This window comes from Eptatretus burgeri, chromosome 20, assembly GCF_056783735.1.
Source record: "Eptatretus burgeri isolate ZD-2024b chromosome 20, Ebu_testis_v1, whole genome shotgun sequence".
NCBI lineage: Eukaryota > Metazoa > Chordata > Myxini > Myxiniformes > Myxinidae > Eptatretus > Eptatretus burgeri.
Window position 1 is genome coordinate 2435933 of NC_140980.1, and position 25957 is coordinate 2461889.

The 25957-nt window shown below is 47.6% G+C and overlaps 2 protein-coding genes across 6 annotated transcripts in view; one reads left to right on the forward strand and one right to left on the reverse strand.

Annotated features, from left to right (window-relative positions):
- Positions 1 to 3580: 3580 nt before the first annotated feature.
- LOC147008314 (F-box/LRR-repeat protein 4-like) overlaps positions 3581 to 25957 on the reverse strand; it is a 26986-nt gene continuing 4609 nt past the window's right edge. For 2 of the 5 annotated variants that reach the window (XM_085865106.1, XM_085865105.1), the window contains exons 2-9: positions 12475 to 12906; positions 9818 to 10196; positions 9264 to 9508; positions 7512 to 7725; positions 6941 to 7012; positions 6212 to 6346; positions 4556 to 4733; positions 3581 to 4024 (exon numbers count right to left, since the gene is read on the reverse strand). In XM_085865106.1, coding sequence (XP_085721232.1) covers positions 3861 to 4024; positions 4556 to 4733; positions 6212 to 6346; positions 6941 to 7012; positions 7512 to 7725; positions 9264 to 9508; positions 9818 to 10196; positions 12475 to 12791 — 1704 coding nt within the window. In that variant the 5' untranslated portion in view covers positions 12792 to 12906 and the 3' untranslated portion in view covers positions 3581 to 3860. Of the gene's footprint in view, positions 4025 to 4555; positions 4734 to 6211; positions 6347 to 6940; positions 7013 to 7511; positions 7726 to 9263; positions 9509 to 9817; positions 10197 to 12474; positions 12907 to 13780; positions 14006 to 25957 lie in introns of those variants that run through there. The other 3 variants (XM_085865108.1, XM_085865109.1, XM_085865107.1) reach the window with 2 other exon arrangements.
- On the forward strand, positions 20151 to 23422 carry LOC147008315 (uncharacterized). The gene is made up of 2 exons (XM_085865265.1): positions 20151 to 22440; positions 23291 to 23422. The coding sequence occupies exon 1, from the start codon at positions 20241 to 20243 to the stop codon at positions 21189 to 21191; it is 951 nt and encodes a 316-aa protein (XP_085721391.1). The 5' UTR covers positions 20151 to 20240; the 3' UTR covers positions 21192 to 22440; positions 23291 to 23422.

Genomic DNA, 25957 nt, shown 5'->3' on the forward strand with positions numbered 1-25957 from the left:
GTTATGGGATTAAAGATATCCCAAAGTTTGAGAAACAAAATAGAATTCCAGTTCATGTTTACACTTTTAATAAATAAAAACGAATCGTGTGTGTGTGTGTGTTTGTGTGTGTGTTTGTGTGTGTGTGTGTTTGTGTGTGTTTCTGTGTGTGTGTGTGTGTGTTTGTGTGTGTTTCTGTGTGTGTTTGTGTGTGTGTGTGTGTTTGTGTGTGTGTGTTTCTGTGTGTGTTTGTGTGTGTGTGTGTGTGTGTGTGTTTGTGTGTGTGTGTGTGTGTGTTTGTGTGTGTGTGTGTGTGTGTTTCTGTGTGTGTGTGTATGTGTTTGTGTGTGTGTGTGTTTGAGTGTGTGTATTTGTCTCAGTGTGTGTGCATTTCTGTAACTTTGTGTGTGTTTGTTTAAGTGTGTGTATGTGTGTGTGTGTGTGTGTTTGAGTGTGTGTGTATTTGTTTGAGTGTGAGCATTTGTTTGAGTTTGTGTGTTTCTTTAAGTGTGTGTATGTGTATGTGTGTGTGTGTGTTTGAGTGTGTGTATTTGTTTGAGTGTGTGTGTTTGTTTAAGTGTGTGTGTGTGTGTGTGTTTGAGTGTGTGTGTATTTGTTTGAGTGTGAGCATTTGTTTGAGTTTGTGTGTTTCTTTAAGTGTGTGTATGTGTATGTGTGTGTGTGTGTGTGTTTGAGTGTGTGTATTTGTTTGAGTGTGTGTGTTTGTTTAAGTGTGTGTGTGTGTGTGTTTGAGTGTGTGTGTATTTGTTTGAGTGTGTGTGCATTTGTTTGAGTTTGTGTTTATTTAAGTGTGTGTATGTGTATATGTGTGTGTGTGTGTTTGAGTGTGTGTATTTGTTTGAGTGTGTGTGCATTTGTTTGAGTTTGTGTGTTTCTTTAAGTGTGTGTGTGTGTGTGTGTGTGTGTGTGTGTGTGTGTGTGTGTGTGTGTGTGTGTGTGTGTTTGTATGTGTGTATGTGTGTGTTTCCCCCTCCATATTGGTAAGGGGTCATGTTTGATTGAGCAAGTTGTGAAGTTTTCTTGTGTTCACAGTTTCGTTCGATGGTAGTTTTCAGGATCGTCACTGAACTTTAAACTGAAATTCGTTTGTAGTTGTATTCATTCCCTGGAATGATTTTCAAGGAGTCAGTGAAGGTTTTCTTTATCATTCTTGTAGCTCCAACTATCAACGGTATAATTTCAGTTTTCTTCAGTTTCCAAGTCCTCTTGAGCTCATTTTTCAGATCCTGGTATTTGTTTTCAGATTCAGATCCTGGATTTCTGTATCATTTCGTCCAAAGTCATGGGAACTGAAACGTCGATCAACAACGCCGACTTTTCCTTTTCGTGTTTGAGCACAATGTCCTGACACAATGCTTTGTTTGCAAAGTCCACACTTGGAAGGGATCATCTTGTCATACATGAGCATTATATGTTCATTTTCAAGGATCGGATGTGGTTTTTGTTTCCATGATTGTTTTGGGGCAGGGATATTGAAATTTTTATGGATGTAAAGATGGATTACTCCACAGATGCTGTCATGTATTTCTGTGCGCAGCTGTTCTGACATGAGTATTTTACATCCTGAAAGGAGGTTACTGGTACTTCCTGTTTCTACCCCACAAAACCTGAACTTGTCCGATTGGCTCAATCCCGCCCTTTTTTTGAGGTGTTAGTGTCGTGTCCTTGGTCTTGATTATTGATGACTCGTTCTCCATCCCAACTAATTTGATCTCTTCTTTACCGTCACAAAGAGCCTTCCTTGTCGATTCTTGTTCCATCAACCTCCTTTTTTTTAATGTTCCTGCTCTTTTGTCATTCTCCCAATTTGTCACACTGTATCTGCAGATATTTATTTTTATAATTTCCCTTTGTTATTTTTTTTCAATCATTGGGGCTGTGTTTGTTTATGTTTCGCTTTCCTGTGTATTATCTGTAATTTACACCTGTTCTCCTTTACCAATAGTATAGACTTTGCAGTGGAGGATGATTTCCTTCTCGTCTAAGCTCCAGCTTTGTTTATTTAATCTTCTCCCATTTGTCTGGTGCCGAGCCACTGTTGGTTGGAGAACAGGCGACACCATTTATCTTTGGTGTAGAGTGCTGTGTGAGTTAGTTTGTGGTTATTTAAGTGTGACAACCGATGAAACACTGCAGAACACAGAACACTTGAACGGTTTGTCCCCAGTGTGAACTCGTTTATGTTCATTCAAGGTTGATAAATGACGAAAAACCTCAGAACACACAGAACACTTGTTCTGATTCATTACCAAACTTGATGGTGATTTGTACATTGGGGGAAATAATAAGTGCCGGGTATACTGTTGTTACATTTACTCTTATCTGTCGTGTTATATTATTATCATTACTTATAAAAAAAACAAAAACTATGACATGAAGAATGAGTTTGTGATTCAAACCTTCATATCGAAGGAACGAATCATCGATAAACTCCGACTCGATCTTCCCTTTCACAACATAATCTGAAACATAAACAATCGGAGCAAACGACACGTACCGGGTCCGGACTCCTTGTCCTGGGGTGAACCGATCATGGAGGACGTGTTCTGTGGTACACCAGTCAATCACGTGACAAAACAAAACAGACCAAGAAACACAAAAAAGTTCCGGGGGTATTCGATCAGGTGATACTATATTTGTGCCTGGTGTTGGCTTAATGGCGAGAGTAGTGGGCTTGGGATCCGAGGACCCTGAGTTCAAATGTCCTTGGCTGTTGAATTAATACCAGGTGGGGTTGACTCAGCCTGTCATCCTTCTGAGGTTGGCAAAATGAGTGCCAGCTTGATGGTATATTGTGTTGGAGTGGCGATTGTGTCCAGGATTGTGCCCAAAACCCAAGGAGACTGTTTCGGCAGCACCAATGCTCTGCACAGAGTATGGTCCCAATGGATGGATGGATGGATACCATATTTACTCTTGTCGATACTTCAGTGTTGTGTTGAATGACGTCATGACGTAGCGGGTCCTGCACATGCGTATAATAAACGGATACTGGGCTATGGAGTCGTTCCACATCGTTCGTGTCCTTCACTCGGGCCTGCTCCTTTCCTGAAATACGGACGTGAAGACGTTTCTTAAGTTTATAACAAACTGGCGATGATGATGGAATCTCGAAGGTGATCGGACGTGGGAAGGTATATTCAAGACCTGGCAGTGTGGGGGAATATTGGGTGTTTCGGAATATTGGGCCTTTCGAGGAAAAAGTGGAGTTGTTCGAGGACGACACACGGACAGATGCGACGCGTTTTTGGCGCCAAACCGGATTGATGAAGATCTGCAGGTGAGTTTATTTTTGGCTGTTGTGGGAGCAGACTCGTTCAAGTTAGTGAAGAACTTGTGTGACCCAGCTCCGCCAACATGGAAAAACCTACGCTCAGCTGAACGCCTTATTAACAGAACATTACACGACGAAACCGATCGTGATGGCGGAACGTTATACATTTTGTACCTCTTCGCAGGAAGGTCCGAAAATCCTCCACGAACCTTGGACAATGTAGAAAATAAAACAAAGAGCCTTTGCATCTGTTGTTAAAATCTGCAGGGGGGTGAAAGGTGAAAGAAGAACACTCCAAAAAGGGTGTTGTGAGTTTGGTAACATTTATTGGCACAACATTTATCAATTTGAACGTGTGGTGGATTATATTGATAAATAAATAGCAATCCTTTCAGGCGAGGTCTAATTGAAAAAGGATTCATAAAACGTCACATTTGATAAACGTGTTGATAACACTACACTTGTAGCTTTGGTTGTAATTAAGTTCAGCATTTGGACGATCATCACCGACATGATACAATCGGTTTCTCATGCACGGATCAGAGTGCTCCTCAGGTGTTTGCAGCTCTGAGTGGGTCATGTGACCTCACTGGAAGGTGGTATACTTGATGTGGACGTGTGGAAAGCGATTTGTCAATTGGAAGGCCATCTCCTCTTCCAACCGTAAGCAGAAGGAAGCGTCAAGGAAGCGCATATGCCGACAGGTATCGAGCAGGTGAAAAATCCCTCTCGCGGTCACCAGCGGAGTGCCTGCCACACGCACACAGATATAATCGCACCAATGAATGACAAACAAGGGTAAAAAATAGCTCAAAGTCATCTGGAGCTTTGGTGTGCAGTTAACACAGTCCTAAACTACAGTACAACAGCACTCAGTGGAGCGCATACATCCACCAGGACAATAAGGACAAAATGATTCAATTTTGGTGAAGATCTGGAACCGGATACAAGAATTTTTCTGAGTAGTTCTTCACCATTGATAGATAGGGGGTCAAAAACGATATCTCAAAACGTTATATGGACGGATTCAGATGAAGCTTGGTGGATGAGTTGTGGAGGTGACAAGAACAAGCAGATTAGATTTTGATTCAGGCCCCGATGAAGATCCAGCCTATCAGTGGACCACAAAACGTAAACGGTTCCGCCTGGAGGAGGTACGCATTCCACCAAGTCCCGTTGTCGTTCCTACTTGCAATATATATTTTCCTTACACATCGAGCAACCTCTGTGACCCTCTTGGATCCATCCACATCAGTTCCATCATCTCCTCAATTACCGTACCAGGTATGTTGAGCTGCTCCAGTGAAGGGCAGTGATTGGCGAGTGATTCGAGGTCAGTGTCGCTGACGGAGCGGTTAGCCGTTAACACCAGTCGGCGCAGTCTGGGCAGCTCTCGCACCATCTCACCGAGAGCACCACTGCCTGCCCGCACATGCGAACACCAGCCAAGGTCCAGGTCCTGTGTGGAACAGTGTAAGTGTGGAACAATTAAATCAACATAAGTAGAAGTATAAACAGAGAAGCATAAACTTGCAAAGTTGGCAGTCCAAATCAAGTGGCTTTGGGTGTGGAAGAATTTCAGCCCATTGGATCACGCAGTTATCTGTGGTCGGCGGCCTCACGACCGGGTGTTGTGGAGAAACTCGAGTGCTTCCCCTCGTGGTGAGCTCAGAACCCCAGGCCCGAACAAGAACAACTAGAGGGGCAGCACTCGGTAGAGTGCAAAACCTCCGCCGCCAATACTGCGAGGTCACTCAAGTGAACCTGATATCCTATTCATTCAATTTGACGTCAACAGTGCTCACAGAGTTATAGTTTGCAACTTTCCCTTTTACTTTTAACTTTTACATACTCAATCATTCGTCATAACTAGATTCCTTGAGACAGAAATTGATTTTACGTGGGTATATCCACCTGAAGTTCCAAAATCAGCTGCAATTATAATTTTTTCAATTGCAATTACAATTATAATTATATAAAATATAATAAAATTCAAATATTTTTTCAAATTGGCTGCCATGGCGGCCATATTGGATTTTGGACCAAGTCCAAAATCTAATGGCATGATCCTTGGACCAGACCTAACCCCCCCCCCCCACCAAGTTTCGTCGAAATCCGTCTCGGAGTTTTTCCGTAATACTGTTCACAAACAAACAAACAAACAAACAGGAGGCTCTGTGGTGCTGGGTTGAGGAACAGTGGGGAGTAATAAGAGAGGGGGCAGAAGGCAGTTGAGGATTTGAGGAGGTAGAGTGATGAGATGGAGGTGAGAGTGCAGGGGAAGGAGACGGTTTTGTGGATGTGAGGGGGGGGCAACTTTAAGAAGGGGGAGTGAGGGGGGAGATTGGAGAGAGGATGAGGGGGAAGACTGGAGGGAGAAGGGTAAGGGGGGTTGTTTTGATAAAAGTGAGTGGGAACCTTGGAGGTGGAAGAGTGTGATGGTTCCTTTGAGAGGGAGGGGTGAGAGGAGTGAATTGGTCAACCTGATGTGCACCCATGGTCGTTCGGACGCCAGTCGAGTCCGTAGGCGATGCAGCGAACCTCAACAGGCAGGTTCAAAATGAGACAATGGCTACCTGAGCACGCTAGTCAAGCTAACGGTCGGAGGTATGTCGCAAGGCCCAATATTGCAAGTAAATGCGACGAATATCATTTTGAAAAACAATGCCATTGCTGCAGGTGCTGTACAGAATATGTACATTCTTTCTGAGATAAGGTGAAAACAGACAACATTGTTCCTATTGCAATGGAGAAAAAAAAAATTTCAAAAGCTTTCAACTTCAGTCACCTTGTGATACAAATCATATATTTGATGTGATATTGAACGATCTACATCATTTCTTGTGAAACTCTAATTTTCTTTGTCCCAAATATTCCACTTTCTCCTTATTCAATAGCAGAAACTTTCGAGCATTGTGTTTCTCTCGGGCCATGTACCTCGATATCCTTACACCGGGATGTCAGGTATGCCAATCCGACCTCCGTCAGCCCGATGGATCTCCACATATCGAGCGAGTGAAGCTGTTGGCAGTTTGAGGCCAGACTGAGTAAGACCGTGTCAGGATGTTCCACCTGAGGTTGGAAAGATGAGGAACATGCATCGTGACACCCATTGCTGCAGGGGAAGGAAATGCTTCTGCGAATCCCATAACATATGGGACATTCAAACTCAAACAAATCTCCAACAAAGATGTCATCAGCGGCAGTGTCCGACAAACATACAGTCATCGTCTCCTTTCATATTTCAGGCACGAGCTTTGATTAAAATTTTATTCCTTCATTATCCCGAAGCTTTTTGAAAAAACAGGTGGGAATTGTAATCAGCTCTGTCTGTCTGTCCGTCACACTATCTCCTCCTAAACAGATGGGCAGAAATTCACCAAACTTGGTAGTTGTGATCACCACATGGCAAGAATGTTCAAGAACACAATCATTTTTCGTCATGCCCCCTGGGGTGGGGTCACCAACCAAAAAATGCAAATTTTAACATGTTTCATCATAACCACACATGGACTGTGTTTAGATTTATGTGACGAGGAAACGAAATATCAACAAATCAGATGAACTCATCCCAAGCTGGAAGTAAATCAGTTTGTCTTCGCAATCATAAGGGACTATCGTTTGACTGTAAAACACCTCTGCGGTGGAACAAAGAGGTGCACGTACCTCAGAACAGTCTCTGAGGTTGAGATGCCTCAACTCCGTGCACTTGGAAGTTATCGACAAGAGACTCTCCGTCTGAAACAAGATGGGAGTTCGATGTTATCCTTTTACACTGGTAAAATAATCCCCTTCCCATTCATGGAGCACAATGAGAGAGAGAAAGACTCACTTCGGTAGCTTATTCCAGAATTCAACGTTTTATGGAGTTTTAAAGATCCAGGAACCAGTCTGAGGATCTAAGAACCAATGTGGTACCATGCCAGCAATGGGTAATGAATCATGGAGGTGACACGAAGCTGGCAAAATCATTTGCAATCTCATGGAGATTCAAAAAAAATCTCACAGGCAGTGGACCATGTAAATTAAAAAAGGGCTCTACCAAGGCCACATCCTCCTTGCCTCGTTCAATGGGCTATGGAAGCAAAGTTAAACGGGAAATGCATGAAATTTCCGCTTCATAAGTTCCTCTCGATTTAACATTGCTACGAAATAAAATCTAGATTTACTTACAATGGTTTTATAAATGACAAAATTGCGAGGGAGTAAACGAACATAAAATAGATAAACAGCTTACATTTATACGCGTTCGGTACAGGACGAGGCGTTGTAGCCTCTGTAAGGACGAGAGCTGCCTGAATTCCTCAGGTGGTATTCGGTTACATGACGACAGGTTCAGGTCACGAAGGTTTGGGCAGAGCATGGTTATAGATTCCAAGGACTCGTTTGTGATCCAATGGCAGCTTGCCAACTCCAGGTGCATTAGGTGCTCAGACAACTCACCCAGGAAACTGAAAAAGTACCGCAGTTAGACATTGGGATCGTGTTTTTAACAAAGCCGTGACAGACAAGACGAACTTCAAAACCAACTTCACATCGCCCCACGTTTGCTACTGTGGTGGAATACTTCAATACAAGCGATAATTCGTGGAATGATGTGAACATTCCGTACGGGCACGCACTACTTCCGGATAGTGATGACTCACTGTATTCCAATAATTTCTCCATTTCTTATGCGCATTTATAGATAAACACAATGCCCCAATCCAGTCGTCGTTTACGAGAGCGAAGGAACAGCCACGAGAGCGTGTGTTTGATTGAAAGTTGTTTGTCTTTTTTGTACATACGGCCACGCACGTACGGGCACCAGAGAGCGAAGGAATGGCCTGTGTGGTTGTTGTTTCTGGCACGCTGTTTGAAAGTTTTTTTTAATGCACGGCTACGCACGTACGGGTACGCAAGAGCGAAGGAATGGCCTGTGTGGTTGTTGTTTCTGGCACGCGGTTTGAACGTTTTTTATGTACGGCTACGCACGTACGGGCACGCGAGAGCGAAGGAACGGCCTGTGTGGTTGTTGTTTCTGGCACGCCGTTTGAAAGTTTTTTTTTTGTTGTTTGCACGTGCGGCCATGCACGTACGGGCAGGCACCTACGGGCATGCATTTGTGGGAAAAAAACGGAGAGGTCAATCCCTACCAAATTTTGGATACTTACTGGGGGTTCCCAGGGTCAGGCCATGTGTAGAACCCCTCGAACCACTGCAAGGATAGTTTGTGTGTGTGTGTGTGTGTGTGTGTGTGTGTGTGTGTGTGTGTGTGTGTGTGTGTGTGTGTGTGTGTGTGTGTGTGTGTGTGTGTGTGTGTCTGAAAATGAAGAAATGAAACGGAAAGAAAGAAACGAGGCCATTTGGCCCCTCACTGCTGAGGTGCACTCACGGGTGTTTTTCTGTTGTTTTTTGTTGTTCTTTTATTTTGAACAGCTTCACAAATCGATCTCATTGCTGGTTTACCAAAGTCAAAATAAGCAATCTTAATCGGGTGACCAAGCTTATTAATAGCAGTTGGATACAACCGTCAAGGAATGTTGATGGGAAGGGATGTGATAGGACGTGAGGACTGTACAACTACAACCACTCCGAAGCATCATGACGTCGGAAGAGCCACCTGTCAAGGACTGCTGAGGACATGGAAAAGGGTTTGAAAGGACAGAAGGGCCGCTCAAAACTTAATTAAACGAAATAAAAACAGCAGCAGCAACAATTCCGTGACGCAATGGCGTCCAGCACCGGAATTCCGTGACTTCAGCATGGAAAACGCTTTGAGAAAACTCTACTTTTGATCTGGTCAACCTGGATAAACTGAAGAGTGGTAAGTAAATCTATATCCTGCAAGAAGAATTGTGACTGGTAATTATGTCGACTAAGTTTGTTGGTGATCAGAGAAGCGGTAAGAGACGAGACAGGAGAGGAAACTGATCAGAATGAAAGAGAAGTGGAGACGGTTCACCTCAACCCAGGCCATCGATTACTAACTTTGCATTCAATTACTCACTTTTTAAGGACCGTAGGACTGAATTTTCCATTGTTTCCAGTCCATGAGAGACTGAGCGAGCGTGCATGGGTGAGACGAGGCTTCAAAGCTAGAAGGTCCTCCTCGAAGAGAGATGGCCAGAAAGGTTTGAGATCCAGGTGTTTGTACATAGAAGGGTTGTAGCAGCAGTCACACAGGGTACGGCTGCATTGAGCGAGGCAGCACAGCTCAGGGAGTGTCAGGTGCGATAAAATAATTTCGATAATCTGTCGTGGAAGTAAGGCAGAAAAAAAACAAAAATCTATTTAATTATCAGTGCATCAACCTGACCAGCTGTCACTGTCCAGGTAGTCAAGGATGTCAATCGAATGATAAAACAGTAACCGTTAAAACAACCCAGGTAACCACGAGTTAACCATCAAGGACTTCCAAACACAAACAGATTTGGACAGCCATTTCAATATAGACACCATCGTATGAAACCATTCTGAAGTCAAACAATGAGATGATGTGATCTGGAAAACCAAGTTTTAAACGAAGAAGAAAAGATGACGAGTTGGGGTTCACATACTCACCTCGAAAGGTAAAAGGTCAAAATATCCATTATTTGTGAAGGGGGAAAGCTTCTCTTCCTCTTCGTCCACCCTCCTTTCTTCCTCCATATGTTCAACCATATCTCGTCTCCTCCTTCTTTCCATCGTGTTTTGTTTCTGCCGAAGTGTTTCTGACTCAGCAAGATCTTCATTCTTGCTCTTCTTTGGTTGCATGATGTCCACGGGGATACCGTACAGAACCACAGCGGCCAGTTCCACGTGGTAAGCGTTCACGGAGCAACTGAACTCGACACGGAGGACGTTCGTCGCAAAACCCGGTGGTTGTATCGGTGGGGAAAACGTGAATGGGTCGTTCGGTGGAAGATTGGTGTCCGCAGGGCCGGACCACAGCGTCCGCCACCTGCATCGTACATCACCAAAGTAAACCTTTTGAGGAGTGTCCTTTTGATTTTACTATGAAGTAGACATTGTGTATTAGGGTGTGGCTCATGTCGAACATCATCTCTAATGTGATACAAACGGATGTGTAAAAGGACATGACTCACATTATTAAATTAACAAATAAATGAATGAAACTTGATGTTCTATTCAAAATTTACACAACGATCCCCTTTTGCTTTGTGTAAAGTAATGGCTTGAGGATGAAGATCTTACATTACAATAGGGGGCTGACAGGATGGTCGAGACTCCAGAGGTACGCACACTCACCTTCAAGCCGTCTCGCCTGGGTTCGAATCCCGACCCAGTTACAAACTGTCATCCTGATGCTTCACAGGCAAGGTGATTCATCAATGTGTGTCGTCCCTCGGATGGACATTAAAGAGCCCATGGTGTCTTTCGTGAAGAGGAGGCGAGCTATTGCAGACACCATAGTCAAGTTACAAATTCCTGCCCTTCCTGATCTTGTCAGCCACCTCAGCCAGTAAGCCAACACGAGGCTTTAAGGGTCCATCTCCATGCGATTTCCGGAAAAGCATTCAATCATTCAATCACAAAGTGGTCTTCAAATGGGATTTGTCAACCACAAAGTGGTATTCAAATTGGAGAGCCTCAATTAACGGATTTCAGGGGGGATTGGGATAGTGAGTGGCAGAGGATGTCGGGATTGACAATCGGGAGTTGGAGGAAGGAAGAGACATGTTAAAAAAGTACAGGTAGTGGACAAAAAAATGAAAACACCAATGTAAAGTCACTTTACAGGGCTTTGGGCCACCATGTGCGGCAAGTACGGCCAATATGTGCCGTGGCATAGAGTCCAGCAAGGTGTGACATTCTTCAGGAGGGATGTGGCACCATTCTTCCACGAGAAAGTCAATCAACTCACATCAATTTGATGGAGGTGGAAAATGCTGTCTCAGACGTCGTTCCTCAATATCCCATCAATGCTCGATTGGGTTCAGATCTGAAGACTGAGAAGGCCATGACATATGGATAACATCAGTGTCATGCTCATCAAACCAGTGGGTGAACACACCTGCTCTGTGGATGGGGGAATTGTCATCCTGTCCGCATCTGCGACATCCTGCGTAAAACACTTGCTCACGGTCCATTCCAATGATAATCCAATTAGGGATATGAGTCACCGTCCCCTCCTCCTTGACCTGAAACTTAACCCTATATTGCCGAGTCCCGGTCCATATACCCAGACCATTTCAGATATATAATGGTGTAGTCTTCACTTCAACATATCAAGCCAACCAATACTGCACATCGTGATCGGTAACACTCTCATTGTGGAGGATGGCCGTCACTACCCTCTCATGGTCAGAGAGGGCCTCGACTGCCCATTCAGCCAAAGACCCAGTTGACCGAGCAGTAGTCCACCTCACCCAAAAGTCGGTAAACCTTTCAGCTGAATGAAAGGGAACCTCAAATCCGCGGCCCAATGGGGAGCAAAAAAAATCCTGAGCCTTGACCTCCAGCAGGCCAAACAATACCGTACTTGGTGGAACGGGTCCTGCTTTCTCAAACTTGAATCGGACGCAGTTATGGCACCTGCTCGCCATGCCGGAGTCCTGAGGAGAGCGGGGACAACACTTGGAAAGAGGTGGGGGAGGGAGTGAGGTGGAGGAAAGGAAGCGTGAGGCTAACTTCCTGCCCGGTGTACAAGGCCTTCCAGACAGGAGGAAGGTCGGGGAAAAGTAGGAAGGGAAAGATGAACGAAAACACAAGACTAACCAGAGAAAAAGTAAAAGATAAACAAACAGACGAGATTGGGGGAAAATAAAGAACGAAGAATAAATACAAGGCGAACAAGCTACTAAAAGGGGGAAAAACTCATCACTGAGGTTTTTCCTCTTGCAGCCATGCGAGCCGTAATTATCGGCAACCAGGACTGTGCAGCATTTCATACATGACCCTAAGCATGCTGGGATGTCAGTTGCTGGGCACATGGGCCACACCTGTGTGGAAGCTGTTGCTTTCAATATACACTCATTTACCCAGGGGTATCCAATATTTTGTCCACCATCTGCAGATCAAATGTTATAAAAACTGGGTAACTCGTCCATTGAAATAACAAAGATGTTATTGAAATCACGTTATCATCATGTAAGACCAGTGAGCGGGTAAACATACTCTCAAAGCAAACGATAATTGGTCATTTCATCCCTTTTGGACTCGCGAGCATAAAGACTTTAAAACTCGCTGGAGATTGAAAGCAAAAGGGTCATTGGTACCTGCACACAGCAGAGTCTTCACTGTCATCCCAGGACCTGGCCAGTATCCGAACCACATACCCAGGGTGGTACGACTCCATGACCAACACCTTGGTAGGGAAGACGGGCTCGTCGAAAAGTAACTCGATGAAATCCTGGCTTTTAAACCACTCGGGATTCTTGGGACAACGACTGGGTGTCCATCGGGACAAGTGGTCCCACCACAACCCGAATGCTCTCGGCACGGCCACGTGCATGAAGTCCCCGAAGAGCGAAGATATGTTAGGTTGACTCACCAGGTTGCAGATGGAGTTGTATCCTCCATACTGGGAGCTCATGTCCAGAACTTGGCTCACATATTGAGACAGCTCGAATTGAGGCGACTGCGGGAACAACCCTTCAGGGTCTTCCTGCAGTCTGGGTGCATCTCCACACCATTGTTTTCTCCTGATCCTGAAAGGCAGGAGTAGAGGATAAATGGGGCTTCTGAGGCAGCCATTCAAATGAATGGGGAAAAAGGGAAAAACTCTCTGACTCAAGGTCCAAAAGCCCAAAATAGGAGACTGATTTCCTCCCCCTCCCATACAAGCAAATGTAAAATTGAGACTGACTCAAGCCCCAAAAGTCTAAAATAGGAGACTGATTTCCTCCCCCTCCCATACAAACAAATGTAAAATTGAGACTGACTCAAGCCCCAAAAGTCTAAAATAGGAGACTGATTTCCTCCCCCTCCCATACAAACAAATGTAAAATTGAGACTGACTGATGAAAGCTTTGACTGATATCAGACTGACTGATCACCTCCCATCCTGGGCGGAGTCTCGAACTGAGGGGAGACGAATCCCCGCCCACGTTAGTGGTTGAACGCACGAACAACAATGGCGCCGGTCAGAGCGGGGGGAAGGTGTAAAAATAAAAATAAAAACCCTCTCAAAGTAACTCACAGCGCATTTACATTTAATCACCCTTTAAACACGGGCATGGAAGCTATCTATAACACATACTTACCGATATATATATATATATATATATATATATATATATATATATATATATATATATATATATATATGTATATATTGTTGTGGTTACCAGATTCGCAAACCACCATTCAGGTCCCTTAGGTGAGGTATCTCGGTAAGTGCATGTGTAGTTAGGCCCAAACCCGTTGTCTAGTGGGAATACATGTCATTTATACGTGCTGCGACTCTTCAGGATAGCCGTTTTTCTTTTACTATCTTTATTTTGGACCAATCGCCACCATCACAACCACAACATCAACCACCGACCACAACCACCGCTTCACCACAACCGCCACGACCTTTACCGTCACAACTCGCCACCATCGCATCGCCGTCGTCTCGCGCCACTCATGGGCACCGATGCTGGACTCGTGTAGGGCGCACGTTGAACAGCGTGTACAAAATCACGGATTTTCTGCTTCAAAAACGGATCCAAAACGACACACGCCCACTTTTTGCCGTCCAATCGGTGAGCGAGGGGCGAATTGGCCCCGCCCCCAGGGCGATCGATATATGCAAATTTGTGGATCAAAAAAGCCTTCACGCCCACTTTTTGTCGGGCCAATGGGGAGCGAGTTGAAAGGTCAAAGGGAGGGGGTCAAAGGCGAAGTTACGGGGGGATAAAAGGACGGTGTTCGTCAGTAAAAGGAGTCGTAAAAGTCGGAACGAGGGAGTCAGCAGAACGGGAACGAGAGAGTCAGCAGAACGGGAGTCGGAGTCACAAACAAGTAGTAAAGGTCGGAACGAGGCGAAGGAGTCGGAACAGAGAGTCAAGACTTCGCGGGCGGTGGAGCTGCTCGTCGTGTGCGTTGAAGTCGGAACGGAGGGGACGAGCTGTGGAGAGGCGGCGAGGGCGGACGAGGGGGTGCTCGCGTCGTGCAGGGAGCTGCACCCCTGGGAGGCCGGCAGCGCGACCTGGCCGAGGTGGAGACGCTCGTCGCGCACATAATAAAGATCCTCTATACCCCGAGCATCAGCAACCCCCCTCCTGTTTCCCCCCCCGCGCTGAGATAGTGCGACCAAGGGGGCCCCGTTCCCACCCCCTGCCAGGCACTGTCCACGAGGCCCGCGGGTTGCGGGGCCATCGCCGCTCCGCGTCTCATCACCAGACGGGTAGGCCCGACCAGGTCTCGGCCCCAGGCCTACCTCATCCTTGAGGGTATTTCTTTTCCTTGGTTTTGGGTATGTGTTGTCGGCGCCGTCTGTGAAGTAGAATTGTATAAGTGTTGCCGTGTGCTCGGTAGTCGGTATTAGCTCTGCACTGTGTTTTCACTTTTATGTTTGCTTTTTGTGTAAATGGAATTGTGTTTTCTTTTTTTTTGTGTGCATTTGGTGGAATTGTATTTGTGTGCTTTCCGTTCGTCGCGAATAAATGTGCTTTATTGTTGAACTGTTCTCCCGCTTCGCTTCGTCTTTTCCTCCATTGAATCCCCATCTTGCTTCACGTAAAGGGTTGGTAGTGGGCTGAATACGCCCGATAATTAATCGAACCGTCGAGGTCGACGATAACACCGCTCGGTTATTCTGATAGTACGGAACGGGTCGCTTAAGTGGCCCGTGTCCGAAGTCGACCTGCGGCGAGGTGCGATCGCCCGGTCTACCCTCCGCGTGGGTACTTAGGTAGTTCGAATTTGGCGAGCAACCCTATCCCACGCGGGGGCTGATTGGCTCGATCGCGGTGAGACCGAAAGGTCCACCCGTGACTGATTCCCGGCGTTAGTCTGAGAGGGTCACGACTGGATTGTCCGTCCGGTGGGCGACGTGCCGCGATTCGAGTTACGTGGCCGTCGCACGCCGGCGGGCGCGAAGACCGCAACACTGGTGTCAGAAGTGGGATACAAATTCATCGCCCTCCTTACGGCACTGGTATCGGAGAACGGGACAACAGGCTCTCCTGTCTCCAGCGAAATTCACGGGAATCGGTCCAGGGGTGAGAGAAGCGACCCCCGATTCCCTCCAAATTACGAGCGAGCAAATTAACCCTTCACGAGAAGCAAGATGGCGTCTCAAGGCGAGCGGGAGCCGGGGGTATTAGAAATGTATATGTGTAATAATGTAGAGTCCATGGTCCAGGATGGAATCCCCGAGCAGGAAATGTTGATTGTGCAGGAACACGGACTCGCCCAACTGAACCCAGGGCCCGAGGTGGGTGCGGCAGCGGCCGCAGTGTATGACACCTCCCCCCCCCCTCTCCACCAAGACCCTTCCCCAACCCCTGCCGAAACGGCTCACTTGAGTGCATCCGACATGGCCCAGCTATTCACCATGCTGGCACAAATGAATGCGGCAATGACAAATGAAATGAAAAACGAAATGAAAGGCATGAACAAACAAATGATCGAAAAGATGGATGCGAATATGAAGAACGAAATGAAAGGCATGAACGAAAAGATGGATGCGAATACACAAAAAATGGATGAAAAGATGGATACAAATACAAATGAAGTGAAAACGACGATGGATGCGAATACACAGAACATGAAGGAAGAAATGAAAGAACTACGGGGTGAGACGCAGAACATGGGCCGAAGCCTGCAGGCGGGCATGAAGGCCGTGAGCAGGGAACTTAAAATGGCGACTCCACGTGTGGGAGCAAACGAGCTGGAAGGGGGTGCAACGGCTGACAGGCCCGCGGTGGAGGCGGGTGAAAAAATAATTCGTGGAACGTGTTGGGCGAGGGTCGTGACGATGACCGAAAGGGAAAAATTAAATGGGGAGACCAAAACGTGTGAGACGAGACACGAGGTGACGACAACAGAAATAATAGTTGAGACAAGAGAGGTAAAGGGTGAAGAGTTGGCAGAGACACGGGAGATGGGAACGATAGAGGGAAGACTACACGATGAAGACGGGGTAAGTGACGCACACACACACACGGAGGTAGTGGAGGATAATGGGGGTGAGCTGGCGGACTGGGTAGAGACCCGGTGCGAGCACCTGGATGGACTCCTCCAGGAACGAGGGGAGGGAGTCTGCCCCCTTGAGGTGAGTCACGACCAGGTGAGTTCGGTCGTGCTTTGCGAGGTTGAGGGGACGGGTGCTGTGGACAGGTGCACGGAGAGCTTGGGGGGTATAGAGGCCCCGGAGACCCTTGTGGGGACACGAATCCCCAGTATGGTTGTCCCTGTGTGTGTGGTGCAAGGTGTGAGTGCGTCCCCGTGTGTGGAAGCGACCCCGTGTGTGATTGGTGTGGTGGCGATGGTGCCGGAGTACGTGCTTCCCAGCACGCCGTGCGTGGGTGAGGCACCGTGTGTGAGTGAGGCCGTGTGTGTGAGTGAAACGGCCAGTATGAGTGAGGCACCACGTGTGAGTGGTGTGGTGGCGATGGTGCCGGAGTACGTGCTTCCCAGCACGCCGTGTGTGGATGAGGCACGGTGTGTGAGTGAGGCACCGCGGGTTAGTGCCCCCGCGTGTGTGGGTGAGGCACCGTGTGTGGATGAGGAACCGCGGTTGAGTGCCCCCGCGTGTGTGAGTGAGGCACGAGTGAATGGAGCACCACGTGTGAGTGGTATGGGTTGTGCAAGGGAGACCGTGTGTGTGAGAGAGCGGTATGTGAGGGAGATGTCGGTTGGCATGCGGGAGCACGCAGCCGCGTCTCCCGGTGTGAGTTTAATGGAGTGGACTGTGTGCGTCGTAACACGCAGGTGTGCGTGGGTTGAATGGCGACAGAGACGGCGACAGAGGAGAGAAAGCCGAGTAGCGGCTGTAGCTATTTCGTGGACCGTGCCGGGTTCACCCAGCAGTGAGCACGCGGTTCGTGCTGTGCAACGCACGAGACCGCCACGTGCTCGCTTACGAGAGTGAAGTCCCGGTCCGGAAACGCACGCGGTGGATTTGCCGATCCCGCGGACGGACAAAGTTTAGGCAGGTAAATGGATTTGGACCGGACGGGTTCTCCACGCGATCGTGTGTGTTAAGCTCCAACGGGCAAAGCACATGTGTTCGCGTGGGGAACCACTCGAGACTTGGGGCTTGTTTTTTTATGCGCACGGTGACGTCATGGCTGCACGTGGGGTTGGAATCCGGCAGGAGGGGTATCTCTGCCGGATGGTCCCGTCCAAGGAGGGACGAGGAACACGTGCAGCTGCATGACGTCACGGGCAGGTGCAAAGTGCGCGAGCTCTGAGTTGCCGCGCAGGTGCTGGGCATGAAAAAAAAAAAAAGGAAAAACAAGCCTCACTTTCGGGTGTACAGGATTCCTGGGCGAGGGGTGAAAGACCCCCTTACCCTGGGCACAGGATGGAAACTAGTTAGGGGGAAGGGTTAGCTTAGCTAGACCGAATTCATGGGGCAGGGGTAAGTCCTCATGGAGTCCGTGGAATGGATTAGTTAGAGGGATTGTAGCCAGATTTAGGATGGGAAAATGGGAAATAAAATGATTGATTTGGAGACCGTGACAGACTTGTGAGTGTGTAGAGGGGACGTAGTTTAGCTACGTAGTGTTAAAAGGAACGTGCTGTAGTATAAGGGACGACGTGGGAGCACGAGTTAGTTAGGGGAGGTAGTTAGAAGGATGGCAGAGTTCAGCGGTGAGTGTGTTGAAGGGTTGTGAGGCGAGTACGTGTACATGTTGAGTGAGTGAGGCCAGCGGGTCTGTGTGAGTGGAGCGAATGGGGAATGCATGGTGCGATGAGTGATTGGGGGGAGGAGTGACTCCCACCCAAGGGACCCCGGGGTCAGTATAAAGTGAGTTAGCTGGGTTAGTCAAATTGAAAAATGGAGGTCGTTTTGTTGTTGGTGGGAAAGTAGGCTCGAGACCCATTTGGAGGGGTGCAGGAGCCCTGTTGACGGGCTTGGGAGCGTGGCTGCGAAAGGTGAGTATCGCTGAGTGGGTACCCCGGGCACCAGGCTAGTCGGCCGCGGTAGGCCAAGGGCCCATGGGGGGCCGGGATAGAGTAGTGGGCACGGGTGCGCCTGCTTGGTGCGGGGGCCCGGGGCGCCATTAGCCGCGTGGGCAGTGTTGTGGGCACGGGTGACCCTCGGAAAGGGGCCCGGGAGGCCGGCCTGCCACGTGTGCGTTTCAGGGGAGGTGCCATGGGGGGCACCTCGGTGTTAGGGAGCTGGTAGGCTCGGAGGCAGTGTAGTGCCCGGGGGTGCCATAGCGGGAGATTCGGCAGAGGGTCGTGCCTGCCAAAGGGAGCCACGTGTCCCAGCCTAGGAGACCGTGTGAGGGCACGGAGAGAAAATTGGGGGCGAGGCCCGAAATTGTGAGGACACCAACACAGGCGACGGGAATCTGGGTTTATAGAACCAATAGTTTAAGCGAGAGGCACTTGTTGAAAGCCCCGGGGTAGTTTAGCAGTTAAATGGATAGGGTAGATTAGGAGATGTACCCCTCCGCACCATCCATCCCCTCGCTCTCGTTGTGGGCCGCTGGACCCACTTGGGTTATAGATCGCCGAACTCTGGAGAGGCCATTCTGAGGCTTCGTTGGGCCTCGACACAGGACGTTAGCTCTCCCTTGTTCCCCTCCGGGAAGGGAACGTAGGGGTTGGGAGTAGGCAAGGTGACAGTATAGGTTAGCCGAACAAGGACGATAAAGGGGGTTAGGGGACGATTTATAGTGGGGAAGTAAAAATAAAAACAACAAAAAAAATAAGTTGGGGCTAAATTGGGGTTTGACAAATTAAGGGAGTGGGTATGTACAGTGACAGGCAAAGGCGATAGGTTGGGAGGGAGACAGGTAGGTAGGTCCGAGCCCGCCTTCCAAGTGGCCAGCACCACCGCACTCCCTCCACCAACCTCCACTGAACGGCAAAGGCTAGCCAACTCCATCGGCTGGCCGTGTTTTTCTTCGGGGCGGAGGCCGGCCAACTTCATCGGCAGCTGTTGTTGTGCTGCAAGGCCTGTACCGGCCAGTTCATCTGCTGGCTGTTTTCTTCAAGGCCTGTGCCGGCCAGTTCATCTGCGGGCTGTGTTTGCCTGCAGCGGCCTTCTTCTGCGGGCTGTGTTTGCCTGCTCACCTTTGCCATGCCATGCCCACTGCCCACGTTCACCAGCCCCGTTCAATTTTTGCTTTCCCCCCCCCTGTTCATTTCCATGTGCGCCAGGATCAAGGCAACAGTTTGCAAGCTGCGAGAACTGCCCTGTTGGCAGCTACAACACGGGCCTGCAGTGGCAGCCCGTGCACCGTGTTTGTGTCCATGCATCCATTCGTTGTGCTCATTGCGTGTGCCACTTGAGCTGGCACGGAGACTGCGTTGTGCAGCCCAAGCACCGTTGTGGTTCACTGAGTTCAGTTCAAAAAGGAAGGCCTTGGACTGCGTGTGAGCAGCCAGCCACGTTCCCTGTCACCTGCATTGTTTGAGTCAGAGACTGCATGTGGGCAGCCTGGCTCCCTGCTAACTGCTTTCTTTTGCAGAGTTCAATGATCCTGGGCCATGGTTTAGTGTAAGATTTGTAAGTTAAGGTTAAGATGTACTGTAAATATGAGTGCGCCCCCGGCATGTCTGTCTAGCGCCAGCAATTTTATTTAAGTCGTCCGTGTGAGTGAGTTTGTTTAGATAGTTACGCAGCCCTTAGGTTATTTATTTTGGGGACACGAATACCATGAATGTCGCACTCAGGGATCCGTAGGTAAAATGTACTAGGGGAAAACTACACATGATGGCACACGAAAATTTGACGACTCGGGACGAGTCTGTAAAAAGGAAGGGGTAGTGTTGTGGTTACCAGATTCGCAAACCACCATTCAGGTCCCTTAGGTGAGGTATCTCGGTAAGTGCATGTGTAGTTAGGCCCAAACCCGTTGTCTAGTGGGAATACATGTCATTTATACGTGCTGCGACTCTTCAGGATAGCCGTTTTTCTTTTACTATCTTTATTTTGGACCAATCGCCACCATCACAGCCACAACATCAACCACCGACCACAACCACCGCTTCACCACAACCGCCACGACCTTTACCGTCACAACTCGCCACCATCGCAGCGCCCCCGCCTCGCGCCACTCATGGGCACCGATGCTGGACTCGTGTAGGGCGCACGTTGAACAGCGTGTACAAAATCACGGATTTTCTGCTTCAAAAACGGATCCAAAACGACACACGCCCACTTTTTGCCGTCCAATCGGTGAGCGAGGGGCGAATTGGCCCCGCCCCCAGGGCGATCGATATATGCAAATTTGTGGATCAAAAAGCCTTCACGCCCACTTTTTGTCGGGCCAATGGGGAGCGAGTTGAAAGGTCAAAGGGAGGGGGTCAAAGGCGAAGTTACGGGGGGATAAAAGGACGGTGTTCGTCAGTAAAAGGAGTCGTAAAAGTCGGAACGAGGGAGTCAGCAGAACGGGAACGAGAGAGTCAGCAGAACGGGAGTCGGAGTCACAAACAAGTAGTAAAGGTCGGAACGAGGCGAAGGAGTCGGAACAGAGAGTCAAGACTTCGCGGGCGGTGGAGCTGCTCGTCGTGTGCGTTGAAGTCGGAACGGAGGGGACGAGCTGTGGAGAGGCGGCGAGGGCGGACGAGGGGGTGCTCGCGTCGTGCAGGGAGCTGCACCCCTGGGAGGCCGGCAGCGCGACCTGGCCGAGGTGGAGACGCTCGTCGCGCACATAATAAAGATCCTCTATACCCCGAGCATCAGCAACCCCCTCCTGTTTCCCCCCGCGCTGAGATAGTGCGACCAAGGGGGCCCCGTTCCCACCCCCCTGCCAGGCACTGTCCACGAGGCCCGCGGGTTGCGGGGCCATCGCCGCTCCGCGTCTCATCACCAGACGGGTAGGCCCGACCAGGTCTCGGCCCCAGGCCTACCTCATCCTTGAGGGTATTTCTTTTCCTTGGTTTTGGGTATGTGTTGTCGGCGCCGGTCTGTGAAGTAGAATTGTATAAGTGTTGCCGTGTGCTCGGTAGTCGGTATTAGCTCTGCACTGTGTTTTCACTTTTATGTTTGCTTTTTGTGTAAATGGAATTGTGTTTTCTTTTTTTTTGTGTGCATTTGGTGGAATTGTATTTGTGTGCTTTCCGTTCGTCGCGAATAAATGTGCTTTATTGTTGAACTGTTCTCCCGCTTCGCTTCGTCTTTTCCTCCATTGAATCCCCATCTTGCTTCACGTAAAGGGTTGGTAGTGGGCTGAATACGCCCGATAATTAATCGAACCGTCGAGGTCGACGATAACACCGCTCGGTTATTCTGATAGTACGGAACGGGTCGCTTAAGTGGCCCGTGTCCGAAGTCGACCTGCGGCGAGGTGCGATCGCCCGGTCTACCCTCCGCGTGGGTACTTAGGTAGTTCGAATTTGGCGAGCAACCCTATCCCACGCGGGGGCTGATTGGCTCGATCGCGGTGAGACCGAAAGGTCCACCCGTGACTGATTCCCGGCGTTAGTCTGAGAGGGTCACGACTGGATTGTCCGTCCGGTGGGCGACGTGCCGCGATTCGAGTTACGTGGCCGTCGCACGCCGGCGGGCGCGAAGACCGCAACAATATATATATATATATTCTATAGGACCTGAATGTTGTGTGCGATAGGTTTCCAAATTCGTTACACTATCGCCCACGTCGTTCCCAAGGTGCCTCGCCCGAACCATCATTTCCGATCTGGTACACACCCTGGGAAATCCATTGTTTTGTAATATCCCATGACGTCATGACTCACGGTTCATATAAACAAGCTGTGTGCCGATTGCGTTGCATTCACAGAATGGAGCATTCAGATTCTTACAAGAACCTTACGGATCAATCGTTTTCACCAGATGACAGGTGAGATTTCACAACCCAATTTATTATTTATTGTTTAAAACAATTAAATCACTGCACAGCCAATAATTGTTGTATGTCTTTTCCTAACAGGATGTCCCCATCGTTGATCACTGATGTGGAGAACGAATTATATGAATTAAACGACAAATGGATAAAAATAAACGACTTTCTTGAAGAGATTCGGATTTTCAGAAGAGAAATAAAAAATACCATTAGCGACTGGGAATCATTTCTGTCATGTCCTCTAATCTTGAAAGACCCGACTTCAAGGTGAGAAATAACACGTGCATGTGTGTATTTGTGTTTGTGTGTGTCTGTCTCTCTATCTTTGTCTATGTCTATTGGGTAGTCAATCTATCTACCCTTATTGTCAGTTTTTCCGTCGTTATGTCTGTTGGGTAGTCAATCTATCTACCCTGATTGTCAGGTTTTCCGTCGTTATGTCTGTCTGTCTGTCTGTTTGTCTGTCCAGGCCAGTACTCCGTTAATCGTAGGCCGATTTTGATGAAACTCTGGTGGTAGGTTCATACCATGACCTAGTTGTGCGCGCTTGAGAACCGTTGCTATGGACCCCTCGGTTGCCTAGCAACGGGCCTTTGAAATTTTCAAAAAAAATCTAAAAAAATAAAAATATCGAAATTCAAAAATCAAACTATGATCGTTTGTGGGCAACACATTCAGCGTCCTTGACAAAAAAAATTCAGCCCGCTCCCATGAAAACTGTCGGAGAAGATAGACTTTGAATGAACACTGGTCGAAAAAAATATAAAAAACGAAGTTCGTTATATCTCAGACTATGAGTCAGATATACATGAAACTGGTATGGTGGGTTCATGGTATGTCCTAGTTATGTGTGAGAAAGAACCGTTGCTATGGACGCTTTTGTTGGCTAGTAACGGCTGAAAAACGACTAAATTCGATTTAATCGACTACCCATGTCTGCCTACCGGCTTGTCTATCTGTCTCTCTGTCTATCTATCTGTCTCTCTGTCTATCTATCTGTCTCCCTGTGTATCTATCTGTCTCTCTCTCTACTTGTCTCTGTCTGCCTCTCTATCCATCTGTTTTTATATCTCCCTTGAGTTTTGACTGATTATTTATTTTTATTTTTATTTTTCAGTTGAAACACCGATCTGGTTGAACCAAGCACACAAGTTAATCGTCTGCAGGAATCTGACATGAAACTCAAGACATTTGGCACAGACTGCTTGGAAATATTATCTATTTTTACAACTGAATATTTAATATTTTTAATAAATCCCCGTGTGTGTGTGTGGGGAAGGGTGGGGTGTGATGAGGGGAGTGGGGGGTCAAAGGTGGGGGCGCACAGAGGGGGATGAGGGGGGTGGGCAGGGTTTATGTGGGTGGGGTATGTGTGGGTGGGACTTCTGTGGGTGGGGTTTGTGTGGGTGGGGCTTGTGTGGGTGGGGTTTGTGGGGGTGGGATTTATGTGGGTGGGGTTTATGTGGATGGAGCTTGTGTGGATGAGGCTTCTGTGGATGAGGTTTGTGTGGGTGGGGTTTGTGTAGGCGGGGTTTGTGTGGATGAGGCTTCTGTGGATGAGGTTTGTGTGGGTGGGATTTGTGTGGGCAGGGTTTGTGTGGGTGGAGTTTATGTGTGTGGAGCCTGTGCGGATGGGTGGATGTTTGGGTGGAGCTTGTGTGGATGTGTGGGTGGAGCTTGTGTGGCTGGGTGGAGAATTTTTTCAATTTAATCAACGTGTTGTGTGTGGGGAACTAATTAACTTATCACTAATTATGTGAATATGATGAATGTGATTTTTGTGGGTGGAGCTTGTGTGGGGTGGGGTTGATGTGTGTGGAGATTGTGTGGGGTGGGGTTTATTTGTGTGGAGCTTGTGTGGATGGGTGGAGCTTGTGTGGGTGGGGCTTGTGTGGGCGGAGTCAAAAGGGGCGGAGTTTAAAAAGGGGCGGAGTCAAAAAATTCAATTTATCTTTGTCTTTTGTAATTCCTGTGAATAAAATGAACCTAAAATCTCTTCCCCCTTTAAATCATATACCTAATAAGTCCAAGGAACTGTATCTATCACATCAACGATTTTAAAAAGTTCATTTGTCCACTGCTTTGTAGAACCTTTTTCAAAATGAGATTTCCACCTATATATTCTTACGATATCACCAACTTTGAACTTAGGCTTTCTGACATTAATCTCTTTTTCATATTCTAATTTTGTAAATGTTTCTGATGGTTTAGTATTCGTTGAGGTGTGAATCGTATCATTATACTTATCTACAATATCCTGAATAAAAGATGACCATTGTTGAGAACCGAGTTGGGTAAATTTTTTTATGTCGTCTCTTTTAAAGTGCGATTGAAGAGCTCAATAACAACCGCTTTTCCTTCATTAAAGGTACTGTATCATGTAATGCTGTTATTTTAAAGAAAATTCATAAATGTCTTGTTATAGAACTCTCTACCCTCATCAGTCCACAATTTTTTTTAGGTTTTCTCTGACTTTTATTTAATATCTGTTGAAAGGCTAACATAAGAGTAAATAACCTGTTTTGTTTTTTAAAGGGACAACCCATACGTATCTACTCCTAAAATCAATAACGGTTGAAGCATACTTGTACCCCTTATCATTATTGAGTTCAATCAAATCAGCGGACCAGATATAATCAACTTCCTTGGAATAAACCTTCCTTCCATGAAACTTTGTGAATATTGGTTTATGTAATTAATCAGCTAATTGTTCTTCAGTCTTAATGACATCATTAGAGCCGATAAGTTTTTTGAATTTCCAAGCCCAAGTTTCAATTTCGTACTTATCATCTTCTTCACGATGAACCTATCAACTTTTTCTCTCAAGGTTGGATTTTGTATCAGAGACAAATTATACAAGCCGGTAGGCGACGAGGGATTCGCTAGGATTGAAGCGCTGAATACTCTGCTTTTCATTCTGACCGATCCACCGACGAAGATTCATTGCCAAGACGTATTGTTTCACATACAATTGTTCCTCTGCCTGGCAAGATTTTTCCTATTGCATATTTTGCCAACTGGCACTCCTCATAAAAAATGACGGTAAATAGACACCCTATTTTTGAAGGACTACCATTTGAAAAATAATCGGTTTGCTGGTTTGTGCTGTGGAGCCTCACGTTGCAGACACACACACACACACACACACACACACACACACACACACACACACACACACACACACACACACACACACACACAGAAAACCCGATAAACTTCTCTCAATGCTCTTGTTTGATCACACCTCCTGAGCCACACAATATTTTTCATAAGCCACGCCCTCTTTCCTACGCCACTCCCACTTTTCATCAACCACGTCCACTTTCCCTAAGCTCCGCCCACTCCCCCTCCCCCCTCTCTCTCTCTCTCTCTCTCTCTCTCTCTCTCTCTCTCTCTCTCTCTCTTCCCCCTCTCTCCCTCTCTCTCTTCTCTCTCTCTCTCTATCTCTCTCTCTCTCTCTCTCTCTCTCTCTCTCTCTCTCTCTCTCTCTCTCTCTCTCTCTCTCTCTCTCTCTCTCTCTCTCTCTCTCTCTCTCTCTCTCTCCCTCTCCCTCTCTCTCTCCCCCCTCTCTCTGTTTCTCTCTCTCTCCTCTCTCTCTCTCTCTCTCTCTCTCTCTCTCTCTCTCTCTCTCTGTCTCTCTCTCCCCCCCCCCCATCTCTCTGTTGCTCTCTAACTTTCCTGGGAGTATGTTTCTGATGGTGCCTGTCTTCGTATTCGGAAAGAGTGTGTCAGTTCGTTATATCAGAAGTCTAAACTGTATCCTTTGTTGCGTCTTTGTAAATAT

What these genes read in the sequence shown, in the direction of transcription:
- LOC147008315 (XM_085865265.1), top strand. Translation starts at nt 20,241, where the DNA reads ATGTCATTTATACGTGCTGCGACTCTTCAGGATAGCCGTTTTTCTTTT.